General features: G+C 41.5%; 1 protein-coding gene across 2 annotated transcripts in view; it reads right to left on the minus strand.

The window, feature by feature from the left end:
* Positions 1-13364, minus strand: part of SLC22A23 (solute carrier family 22 member 23) — a 135540-nt gene that overhangs the window by 10178 nt on the left and 111998 nt on the right. For both annotated transcript variants that reach the window (XM_042461551.1, XM_042461550.1), the window contains 4 exons: positions 7851-7953; positions 6872-7104; positions 2401-2433; positions 1208-1331 (listed from right to left, as the gene is read on the minus strand). In XM_042461551.1, the coding sequence (XP_042317485.1) occupies positions 1208-1331; positions 2401-2433; positions 6872-7104; positions 7851-7953 (493 nt within the window). The remainder of the gene's footprint in view (positions 1-1207; positions 1332-2400; positions 2434-6871; positions 7105-7850; positions 7954-13364) is intronic.

Here is a 13364-nt window from a genome sequence, read left to right on the forward strand (position 1 = left end):
AGGTTATTGCAGAAGGATTTGGAGTTTCATTTTGTTAAAGTGTTCAAAGCAGCTTTATAATTAACTCCTTGGCATAAGGAACCAGAATTCTTCAATGATGCCTAAGCTCTTGGCAGCGTGGGACTGGAGGAAATGAACTAAGGGAAGAGATCAGCATACTAAAAACCTTAGCAAATGACATTGTATCAAAGAACTTGCACTCTATTAGCTTGCATAGATGGGGGGTTGAGAGCACAATTGTTCTTGTTGCTTCAATCTGTTTGCAACCAGAATTTCTAATTTGCACTGCAGAAATAATGCATTTTTATACCGCCCAGTGCTACAGAATCCTGGAATTTGTAGTTTGTTGTGGCAACAGAGCTCTCTGACAGAGAAAGCTAAATATTTCATAAAACTGGTGAGACAGGGACACTGCTAGGCTGAAAAAGTAGAGTTTTTGGGAAGCATTATCAGACACAGATATGATGACAGAGCTCTATTGTTGTAGTCATGACCAACAGTAGTAAGATTCAAGAAACTACATCTCATGTTATGACACACTCGAAAATCCATTAACATTAGCTTAAACATTTGGAATGTCACTTTGAAGGAAGAGCTTTACTCCAACTGCATATTCTTTTAATAGCCAAATTAAATACCTTTCTGTTTGCGCAGATAATTTGGCACCCTGGAATTTTTGGATACAATAACCATCATACAAAACAAATACAACGAGGCTCACAATATCCACATAGCTAGCCAACTGTAAGCATGTCCAGTAGCATTCACCTGTGAGAGAAGTCTTGTGCAAGTTACTGGAAATGAGCATCAGGGAAGTATGTGACGCTGTGACATTGGAACTCTTGGGCCAAGTTCCCACTATGATTTAAAGCAAATTGCTGATAGTGTTATATGACCGTCGGTCCTGTTTGAAACCGGTTCCAATCCTACTGTGATCAGTTTCAATCGCAGTGAGGCAAAGCAAACACAAAAACTCGTTCTTTCCTGACACTAGTTCTTTAGCGATTCTTTTGAAAATAATTGATTCTGAAGCGCATTCAACAATCGGGAACAACAGATCTGAACTGCATCATTCGTACCAATCATGGACTTAACAACTAAAAATAGTGGCTACCTGAGCTTTAAGCTACAAGTGGACTGGTTTTTTTAATAGTAATATGGATGTCAGAACAGCTTTGCTCCTAGAGCAACCTTTCTGATGCCATACCTTATCACTGTTGGTGTGATTTCTGCACAGAAGAAAACGCTGAGACTTCCAACTGCATGTGATGAAAACATACCCACAATGGAAAATGCAGTGGAGAACTTCTCCTTTACAGTCTCACTCATACCTGTTAAGACACATGGAAAGGACTGTTAATTTCTATTCTACTAATAATTATCTATAAAACAGACTCAACCTGACATTTTTTAAAATAGCAACAGATGGTAGTGAAAGGAAGAGAAGCCAAACTACCTGTTAGGTTTATTGTACAGCCTAACTACATCTTGGGTTTTTACAGCATCACATCAGGTAGCACTGGGTGATGTACTAATTTGAATTTATCGTGCACCAAAGGGAGTTATCACTGAAAATAGTCCTCCTCTTCAAAAAAATTCAAGAGTAGCTTGATCTACAGAGGCAACACTCAGGGTGTAGCCACATTGCAGAACTAAGGCAATTTGACACTTCTTTAACTGCCATGACTTATCTTACAAAATCCTTGGGACTTTGGTCCTTGCAGGCAAGACTTTAGTCTCATACTAGTGGCTTTGTTTTTCACATTAAGTGAACAGCAGTCATTCATTTCTATGACTAACGATTTTTTTTTTAAAAAAAGCCCTTCGGGAAATAGTTGTAACCAGAGCCTTGTAAATTGACCTTTTTAGGATTACAACTACAGTGGACCCTTGTTATATGCTGGGGTTTGGTTCCAAGATCCCCCGTGTATAACAAAATCCATGTATGCTCAAGTCCCATTAAATATAATGACATAGCAAAATGGTGTCCCTTATAAAAAATGGAAAATCAAGGTTTGATCTTTGAAATTTATACTTTTTTTTGAACATTTTCAAACTGTGGATGCTTGAATCTGTGTATTAAAATTCCGTGTATAAGAAGGTCTGACTGTACTGACCACCACGCACCACCCTGGATCAGCATGCCCATTAGCCACATTAGTTGTGGAGAGTGAGGGAGTGAATAATAATAATAATAATAATAATAATAATAATAATAAATTAAACTTTTCAACTTGCAGTTATTGGGGAAAAGAAAGGAGACAAGTTTGAACCTGAGAGGCTCAGTCTGATGTCAAGTACTGACTTGGTGAAAATGAAGTAATGTTGACATCATTTCGCTTATTAAAAACAAACAGATAAACCAAAATCACATCTAAAAAGGTAGTTTGAAAACTGTACCTGAGTCTGGAAGTTGACTGTATTTTCCTATCACTGGATTCAAAGGGATTAAACATAAAAGAAAGAAAAAGGACACAGAAAGAAGAAACAATTAAATGGCAGTTATTTTAAAATTAACATGATAAATTATACCACTCTTCCAACCTCCATTATCTCCAGAGAGCATGTCCAATGTTAGACTAGCTGGATTTCATGGAGTTTATAGTCCCCCAGATGCCTGCTTGGAAGGTACCAGATTGGGAATGGTTGATTTAATACTACAAGTTATCCTTTTACCCACATAATACATTTCCCTTTCAGTGCTAGCATAGGACATAAAAATTTATTGTCCCCAAATCACTTGACAAAGAGTGAAAATTTCTGTCTCATTTTCAATCAAAGGATAGAATTCTAATGAAGTGATAATGATAAAATGTAGGCTGGTAGAGGAATCTAGGTCTAGAATTAGAGCAGAGATTAAATCAAAGGCCATCACTTTGATAATGAAGAAAGCATTTAAAAATGAGGAGAAAAGTGGTCCTTAGGTAGCTAGAATACCAGCTTCCAAGAGTATGACTTTATAACAGGGGTAGGCAACCTGCGGCCCACGGGCCGGATGCGGCCTGGCAAGGCCTTGGGACCGGCCCCAGCCCGGTCCTGCCGCCGATTGCCGCCGGAGCCTTTGGCCTATCAGGAGGAGGCGGGCAAGGGGGGGGCAAGCGGCGGGCAAGGGGGGCAATTGTCTATAGAAGCCTCCGAAACATGCATTTATATTAACATTTTTTAAAAATCAGCTAATTTTTTTGTGTGACCTCCATTTTTAAATAAAAATGTGTCCTCCATTTGAAAATTTTGTCCTACATTTGTCCCAGTTTATTTATTTATTTAATTTTTTAATAAAAAAACTATTTAATTATTTATTTTTTGGCTTCAGCCCCCCAGTTGTCTGAGGGACAGCAACCCGGCCCCCGGCTCAAAAAGGTTGCCTACCCCTGCTTTATAAAGTTCCAAACTGAATGAATATACCAAAAAATTATTCATAAAATACCAGTGGCCTGTGTATATATTTTTCTTCTTAAAAATCAAAGCTCAGTATGAAGGGAACATTTGTTTCCACATAAATTTATCACCCAAGAATTCATTTTTACTGGACAGAATATCAAACATTGCCACTTTAAGACCAGTCTCTATTGTTAAGTTTCAGGACTCACATTTTGTGGCTGCCACAGAACAGAGACCTCCTCTCTGCATCTTTTATTCTATTTTTGTACACCTTTATATCATTTCTGTATAACAGTTTTATGTATAATATACAAGCAGACAGAAGATTTTAAAATAGCAGTGAGTAATTTTGGTGGGGCTGGGGGAGGCAATTTTCCACGCCAAAACAACCACATACCACCTCTTCTCATTACTCTTGTTATTTGGCAAGGAACCACAATGTCAAATTTGGGTAGCAAACCAGAAAACCCCAACATTAAGAAGCCCAGTCCATCTGCCTTGGTCCAGGGCCTCAGAGGGAGAGAAGAACTGCTGGACCTAATCTCCTTTCCCACCACGATTCCCTTCTCCTTTTGTGTCGTGTCTTTTTAGATTGTAAACCTGAGGGCAGGGAACCATCTAGTTAAAAATAATAATAATTGTAAGCCAATCTGAGAGCCTTTAGGGCTGAAGGGTGGGTTAAAAATACTGTAAATAAATTTAAAGCAAGCATTCTGATAATTTTAAACAAGACATTTCTGTCCAATGTCTAATTTCAACATTTTTTCAGAAATATAGGGGTGGGGCTGCATGAGTGCTACGGGCCAAATATTGTCCACCCTTGCTTTAAAGTCTGCCTTGTATGAGATTTTTAAAACTAACATGAAGTAATTAAAGCATGTGTTTGGCCTCATGGAGGAAGACCTGTGGCATCCATGCAGCTATCTTGTGAACAGAATTCCTCTAACAAGCTCTGATGACTGGGGTTCCCTCCCCCCAGTCACCTGAGGACTTCTCCCAGACATTAAAAGGGTTAAAGGTTGGGAGGGAAGGCATATGCTGTTGATAGTGACATCGTATTCTAATGAAAGTGTATATCACAGCTGATGTAATGCCTAGGTGACCAATCAGTTGACCAGAACCAGGAATTTCCTGATGTTTCCAAACAAAGATTTTAAAAGGACTTTCCCTCCACGAGGTCTTGGGTCTTTCCCTTTGTTTGCCTGGCCAGCTGTTGGGCCATGCGTCCAGAGGTAGGCCCAAAGGATGCTGGTAAGAGCTGAGGCTATGGAGACCACAATCCCAGCATCCAGAACCATCAAGGACTACAAAGCCCATCTGAGCTTGTAAGTAGGTTAAGGATTATGTGATAGAAGCAAATAGTTTTTTGGTTTATTTTTCTTGGCTTGACTGAAATTACTGTTTTGTAATTATATCTTTGCATCTACAAGGCAAGGTGGTCTTGTATGAGTAATATCCTTTGCCCTTCCTTTGTTCTATACAGTAATTCCTTAGAATAAAACTTTCTTTTAAAAGGTATCTGCTCCTTCTGTACTGCTGTACATGTGCCTTTGGCTTGGTTATTGCTTGCTTAAGTTAGCAAGGGGAGGGAACTACAAATCTCTTACAGAGTTCTAGTGTGTTCATTCTTAATTCACTGGTGGCAGTGTGGTTTTGATGGCCCTAAGGGGTCCCCTTTAACTCAGCATGAGTGGGGAGAATGACCTAGGCGACTAGGAAAATCAGAGATCTCCTGTGGCAGAGGACCAAACCAAGTAACTGTGTTTGGCAACTGACTCAGAGACAATCACACAAGCATTAAGGATTCTGAAGAAATTGTATTAGATTAAATGTAGGGCACAAAGGTAAATGAGGATCAGTTTGTGGTTTGTTGTACTTGGGCTCTTGCGTCTTTTGCTGAGATATTGCCCCCTCAGCTGGTCCCATGAGGTGGTAGGGAAGGTGACTTCAGTTTAGCATGGCTGCGAAGGCTGACTCATTTTTATCACTGATGCTTCCAACAGAAGTGGTAGGATCCCTAGAGCTCAGGAAGAAGGTCTGCTTGCAATGGTGGAAGATTTATAGCATTCAACCACCTGGAACCAATTATCATCCTCCTAAGCCAATTTGGCTATGCTGTCTGAGGATGATGGGCAGTGGCTGTGCAAGACATGTAAACAGCAGCAGGCGGAGGCAGCTACCTGAAAGCACTGGGATCATGTCCTTCATTGAATCCACCCAGTCTAGAAACAGAGCATGCAGCCTTTTACAGAACAAAACATAAATCTGAGTGAGATTCAAACCCTGATTATATTTTATGCCTTCAAAGTGACCAAGTTCAAATGCAGAGAATGATGGCCTTAGCTCAAAGGGGAGAAAGTTCTAAGAAAACACTTGCACTGTCATTAATCAGTGCTGACACGCACAGGGTTGTTTGATTGTAACTTGCTATTTATTTCACAGAAAGCCTGGGCCACTCTAAGAACTGCCAGTGAAAATGTACTTCCTTTTGCCATATCAAGGTCCAGCCTACATGGTTGCTGCAGTCCAGAGTGGTGGGATTTTCCATCACAGTTCTGATCACTGTGCAACTCCTTTTCATCCCATGAATATTTTCCTCAGTATGGGGAACTTATGTAAGGAAAAGTCCATGCATGTGAATTACACGGCAAATCAGAGCTAGTGGTTAAAGCAGATAGGTTAACAGTTTGCTACAACCAAGTGGATGAGACAGCATGTAGACTCTAGCAGCCGGATGCTGTGGGATTACCATTCTTTTCAGACCATTAGCATAGCCAATGGTGAGGGATAATGGGTGTTGCACTCTAATAATATCTGGAAGGCCACAAATCACTGCCATTTATGTAGACCAATCTTAAGAAAGAAAGAACAGAGAGGATCTTATTTATGTTTGTATTAACCCACTCCACTCCCTCTTTTATACATTGGATGACATCCTGTTAGTGACATATGCACATATGTCTGTTTTGGATAGAGTGCAGGAGACTATTTTCTAGCATTTCACATCTTGCCCCAAATGTTTCCTTGGCAGCTGTCAAGCCTTGAATGGAGCTACTGCTTATCAATGGACAGGAGAGGGAAAGGGGACAATTCAGATAATGAAGATTCAGCTGCTCTTGGCTTGGAAAGGAAAGGAGGATGCACAGTATCTGTGAGTACACTCTTATTTCTTCCTGCCAAGTTGAGACCAAATGTCTCTTCATCATCTGAATTGTCTCCGCCTCTCCATATCAGTAAGCAGTAGTAGTGCCCCTTCCTAGGATTTGAAAGGTGCCCACCTGAGGGGGGGGGGAACATGGGGTTGTACAGCTGGAGCATTATGTGTTGCTTGTTTGAAAACATTGTCAAGACTTCATGGTCTTTGAAGTAGACCAGCAACAAGAGTTTCCATACAATGAGATATCTATGACATTTGAAACTTTAAGCAAATTTGAAACCTAGAGCTTTGAGAAGTATATCAAGGCATATAGTGGCTTCATGTCACACTCACAGTTGAGTAGGCCTAGTTGCAAAAGGGAAGCCAGAGCAGTGAGAATCATGAAAAGCAGAAGTCCGCCTCTTCGCCCAAGGAATCCAACCACTGGGCACATGGCCAGGCAAGAGGCCAGAGTAATCCCTGCCATGGTATAGTAGTCCGCATAGAAATTGTTGGTGAGAGACATCTTATCTTCATGGCCCATCATACTCTTTGCAAAGCAGTGGTGTATCCCAAATCCAGTGAGTCTGTGAGAGGTAAATAATAAGAGTAAGAGTGCAGCATTCCCAAATACTCAAGCAGACAAGGAACTAGCAATATTGGGAGGAGGTGGAAGGTTAGCATAACCCTCGTTCTCAAAACTGCCACCTGGGGTTCCTCACCTGTGTTTCCACCACAAACATGAATTGGAAATCACTGAAAGATGGAGAAAAGCAGCTGTATGGAGATTAGTGTCAGTCAGAAGCCACTCCTTTACCCCCCCCCGCCCCACCCCCCAAAAGGCAGGCGGAGTCTGCCAATTTAAAGGCAATATTTAGGTTTCCTTTGAGTTGAGTTTAACCCAGAAAGGGATCAGTTGACTTTGGGGAGGATGAAAAACCACCCAGTTTGCTACTATTCATTTCTTGAGTTTCCACCTAAAGTACTGAAATTATATATGTGTGTGTGTGTGTATGAATGAAAGGGGCTACTGCTTATCAATGGACAGGAGAGGGAAGGAGGGCAATTCAGATAAGACCAATACAGAGACAATATGTGTGCGCGCGTGTGTATTCGTATTCCTATTCTCCTTTCCTCTGGACATTTAATGCTCACTGTGTACTAGACAGGGACAAAATTTGAGGAAAATTACTTCTTTTGGACTATAGCTCCAAGAATCCCTTAATCTGCATGGCCAGATAGTCATGGGGTTATGGGAACTGTAGCTTTTTTGTTAAAAAACAAAATTCTACAACATTTTTAAGTTCTGGAAAAGGAGTGTGGTAGTACTTACGAATTTACACAGAGCACAACTATGTTTTTCCAGAGATTCCTGGTTCCCACTACTTTAACAATGCAGACCTTCTTTGGCCTCCGGGTAAGTTCTTTCTCTAGCTCTGAAACAAAAGCAACATTTCATTTCTATTGAAGACATCCATTTTGGAATGATGTCAAGCAGCCCAGCAGCAATATGGATGTTCCCATCAGAGCTCTCTCACCCCTTCCACCAAGGTTCCAGAAAACTGTGAACTCTGCTCCAACTGGGTACAATGGTTGCTTTTCTGAACTACCAGATCCCAGTAACTATACTGGCTGGGGGATTTTGGGACCTGTAGTCCAAAATAGTAAGTGTTACAAGCTCCAGTTGGGAGTGGGGGCAGGAAGGAGGGTATTACCCTTCCAATAAGAATTCTTCCCCCTGTAAATTATATTTTCTTTCAAATCCTCAAAATTGTAGCTCAATATTTAGAAATAAAGTTTAGGGATTTAAAGAAAAAAGACAGCTCAAGTTTTCAAGGGAATACAAACAAAGCAAATATATGAGTTTGAGGAGTGAATGATTTTTAAGGTCTCACACTCAGCAATGATAGAAATTTCAGCACTGAATGAAAATTCCATGGAGGCAGGGCAGAATTCTTATTTGGAAGAGCAATGCCATCATTCTTTCTCCTGATTAGGTACATTCCCAATTTAGGTACAGTACTTATTTTTTAGAAGACATTCTTGGCAAGCATCCTCTAAGACAGTGGTTGCATCTACACCGAAGAACTAATGCAGTTTGACACCGCTTTAACTGCCATGGTTCAATGCTATGGAATTCTGTGACCTGTAGTTTTGTGAGATATTTAGGCGTGGGCAGACTGTCCAAAAAAGACTGTCTCCCGGCACCTTGCTTTGCTCCACGGGGAAGCCGCAGCCTCCAGACCGTGGGACTTTCCTGCGGAACAAAAAGAACTGGCAAAAAGCGAGTTCTTCTTGTGGCACAATTAGGACGCCACAGTGCGCCAAAGGCACACACATGATGTCATAATCGTGCCGTGATGTGTGGACACTAAGTGCCCATCATGTCAAAATGGCAGCGCTCATCTGTATAGGGTGCTGCCATTTTGATGCCCTCGTCACGTGCGAGGGGTGTCTGGAAGCACCGCCCTCACACGTGATGAGGGCACACTATAGCGCCTGTCTGTATAGTGCGTTGGCCTTCTTTGTCAAAGAGCTCTGGTGTCCTCACAAAGCAGGGTCCCAAAATTTAAAGTTCCCTTTTGCCACCACTTCTCCTTCACCACTAAGTGCCACTCTGAGCTACAGAAGCAATGCCCTGCACCCAAACCTGTGAAGAATTTCCCAATCGCCACTGCTAGCAAAAGACACGACTAAGAAAGTGAGCTCATGTGGGGAAGTGAAGAGCAGAATACACCACCACACAAAATGATCAGCAAGCCTCTACAGTGATTTGAAGGGACTCTGAAAAGATATTTCATACAACCCTCACCCACATCTTGGCCCTTAAGCCCACTGGTTTCCCTTCCCGTTCTTGTGCACCTATACTTTGACTGAAGCCCCTCCTGCTGTTCCCTTTCCCCTTTCACCCCCCCCCGCCCCCCCTCCCCCCCCCCCCATCTTTTCACCATACCCAGAGAGGCTTACCACCCACTTCGGGAATTACTGGTGTAGACCCAATGAATCAATGGAGTTTACTTTAAGTAATGAGGGCATGTCTACACTTGCCAAAATATTCTGGACTGTTCCCAGAGTATTCTGGCTCTGAAGCTGCCCTGAATGTCACCATTATCTACACATTCTGGAGCAATGCCACACAGTTGTCTACACAGTGTCCCACCCAGTGCCAGTGCTGCTGGTATAAGTCACTCCAAAATTGAAAATGAGATGCCCAGCAGCAATCACGTGGCTGGGTAACTCGTTGTGACCTCAGATAGAGACTCATGCCAGCGGTGGCACTGCTGGGCAGAACAGTGGGACGATGTGTAAACAGCCACCCAGTGTTACTCTGGAGTCATTTAGATTTTCCTGGAAAATCCAGAGCAAAAGGTAAATTATTTTAAACCAGCTTAAGAGAGGGATAGCCTGGATTCAATGCAGAATTGGTCTTCCTCATGAAGATAGTCTGCAGTCAAATCAGGGCTTTGTCCCTGCCTTGTGAAGACTGGTTGTAGTGGGAGCTGGAGGAATGCTCCATACAGACTTGCCCTTAGCAAGTTTCATTCCTTCAATGAATCTGTTGTAATTATACTAGTAAGATTTTCTTTTTGGTATTATTGTATGCCAAAAAAGTCATCTTCCATTAATTGTCATAGTGTATCCTTATGTAACCTAACTTTTTTTGCATCGTTCTACCCTAAAGAGGTTGCAAGAGTTTCCCCTATTATCATGTTATGCTTGAAACAAACAATATACTGGATTGAACATCATGCCGTTATCTGGGAACATGGATTCCCATTTTTCAATATCCAGAAAGAGCGCTATGTACAATTGTATGTATAGCTACGTAAGCACCCATTAGTCCTAGTCAAGGCACTGCTGGCGCTCTCAGTTCCTACGCCTTATCTTTCTAACATATGGAAACACAATATTCCCTCAAACTCTGAATTAGTAGAATTCCACCACAGAGACCCCACAAACACAGGAAATACTATTTGACATTTTTCTTCAGAGCGACGCAAGGAAATGTCCAAAAGGGAAAAAAGATGTTTTACTCATCTTTATAATGGGGATTTCCTGTACACCACAGGCATCACTATTTGTAACTTTTCAGATTCAAGGACACAGCAGGAAAAATAGCATGCAGATATGCCATAACATAGGCTGCCCAAGAAATAGCACCATGTAACATCATACCTTAGAAGCAGCACATTCAGTATAGAACTTGAGTTGGACTGAGTCCAACCCCCTATTCAGTGCAGTATCTCCAGCTAAAATCTGCCCTGTTTTATAGTCTATCTAGGTCCTTTTGAATTCTGTCCTAACTTCCAATGTGTTAGCCTTTCAACCATTGCCTTTTCTAATGAGTCATGCCTTATTATGACGTGGCTGAAGTACGACAACTTCAATTTAGCCATCTGGGCTTCAGGGAGAATTCAGGCTTGGGCTGTTAAGGACCCATTTCTTTGACTTTTTGGCTATCTGTGGCACTCTTCTCCAGCATATCTCAAATAAGTTTATTTTTTCCCTATCTTTTCCCTATCTTCACTGTCCAGATCTCACATCCATACATGGTGATGAGGAATACAATGGCTTGGACAATTCTGACTTTAGTGTTCAGCTGTATATCTTTGCACTTTAGGATCTTGTCTAGTTCTCATTCCTAGTCTTCTTCTGATTTCTTGACTGTAGTCTCCTTTCTGATCAATGTTTGATCCAAGGTATCGGAAATCTTTAACTATTTTGATTTCCTCATTATCTTAAGGGTCATCATTTTTGTTTTCTTTATGTTTAGGTGTAGGCTGCCTGTTCACTTTCTTCTTTGACTTTCTTTAGTAATTGTTCCAAATCTATGATGCTTTCTGCTAATAGTATAGTGTCGTCTGCTTATCTTAGGCGGGGTACAGACCGCCGCTTTGCGGCGGTCTGCCGCCGCCGCCGCCAGTAGGTCCGCGGGGGAGCCAGAGCCTTCAGACGGCCCGACTCCCGCGCGGACCGAAAAAAGAAGCTCCAAAATGGAGCTTCTTTTACTGTCGCGTTTGCGACGTAGCGAGGCGCCAGGGGCGCGCTCGCTACGTCACAAGCGGCGCGACACGTCTGGACGCTGTGCGTCCAGTACGTAAAGATGGCGGCGCCCGTATGAACAGGGCGCCGCCATCTTGTACGTATTCAATACGTACTAGGGTTAGGGGGGTGCGGAAGCACCGCCCCTTCCTAACCCTAGTACGTATTGATGACGTACTATTTGGCGGTCTGTAAACCGCCTTAGATTGTTGATGTTCCTTCTCCTATATTCATTCCTCCTTCTAACAATTGTATGATACCTTCTGTGTACAAGTTGAACAGATAGGGTGGTAAAATGCAGTTTGCCTCACCCCTTTGCCAATTGGAAACCATTCTGCTTCTCCATATTCTGTCCTAAGTACAGATTTCTCATCAGCACTTTTTCTATAGTATTGTATAATTACAGGGAAAAAACATTATGTCATGTTTGTATCTGCAACTTTTCCAGACAGTTTCCAAGTTTCCCCCCAGGTACTGAAGTTTATAGAGAGAGAATTAAGCTAAACACTCACATAGATCTGAGGAATATGGGTGATATAGGGTGCACTGTGGCAAATATATCACCATACCATCTTGAAAATATGTGAGTTCATGTGATTACAGAGAGCAACCAGGATTGGGCCTGGTTAACACTTGGATAAGAGATTGCCAATGAATATCAGGGGTTTCCATTTAGAGCCAGGAAAGAATACTGCTTGAAACCCTGCAGAGCCATTGATTCTAGTCAGTGTTGATATTACAGGTTGATTAACCCATATCCAGAATTCTGAAATACTCCAAAATTGAAAACTGTCCACATGGATGGCCAATATAGTGACAGCTTTGTTTTCTGATGGTTCAATATACACAAACTTTGTTTCATGCACAAAATTATTTAAAATATTGTGTATAAAATTACCTTCAGGCTATGTCTAGAAGGTGTTTAGAAAACATAAATGAATTTCATGTTTATATTTGGATGCCATCTCCAAGGTCTCATTATATATATGCAAATATTTCTAAATCTGAGAAAGATCCAAAATCCAAGAAAAATCCAAAATGCTTCTAGTCCCAAGCATTTCAGACAAAGGATACTCAACCTGTACTCACTTATATCGACCGACAGCTTGACTCGGCATAAGTCAGCTTCCGATGTTCCTAAATACATTACAGCAAGAATATCCTCCCTCAGGCTAAATCAAGTATTATTTACTTCAAACCCATTATAAACTTGACATCTTATGTTCCATTATTATACCTAGGTTACCTGAAAAAAAAAGTGATGCTTCATATGCTGAACTGTATATTGTAGAAGTGTTCATTTATGTACCCATGGCCCATACCTTGCTGCGTGCTGCTTATCCCTTTCCACCTACCATGTTTCAGTAACACTAAAGTAGGTCTTTTCTTAATGTTGCTTTAATGCTGATAACTATTTCCAGTTTGCCATGGATGGCTTGCCAGATCAAATTCTTGTTTGGAGCTAAAGAGCAAACTAGCATTCTAAACTCCAGCAGACAAGGAAAGTGTATAGTGATTTTATTACTATAAATAAGAACATCATGCATAAGATCAGCTGTTAGTACCAAGGTAATTGCCACACAATATACATTGTAGGGAGTACAGGTTTGGAGGGCAGGGGAAATACTAGCAGAGTACAGCAGCATAGCCAGAAGAGGAGCTTGTTCAAAAGGAAGGCCACCTCCAAACTTTCTGTGTGTTCCCACTACGTTCTAAGAACGAAGCAACATGATTACTAGCCATATGGCATAACACACCTATCACTGAACTGTATTTCTTCTGGTTGCACATAAGGGACCAGACC

The sequence above is a fragment of the Sceloporus undulatus genome, chromosome 4 (genome assembly GCF_019175285.1).
Source record: "Sceloporus undulatus isolate JIND9_A2432 ecotype Alabama chromosome 4, SceUnd_v1.1, whole genome shotgun sequence".
NCBI lineage: Eukaryota > Metazoa > Chordata > Lepidosauria > Squamata > Phrynosomatidae > Sceloporus > Sceloporus undulatus.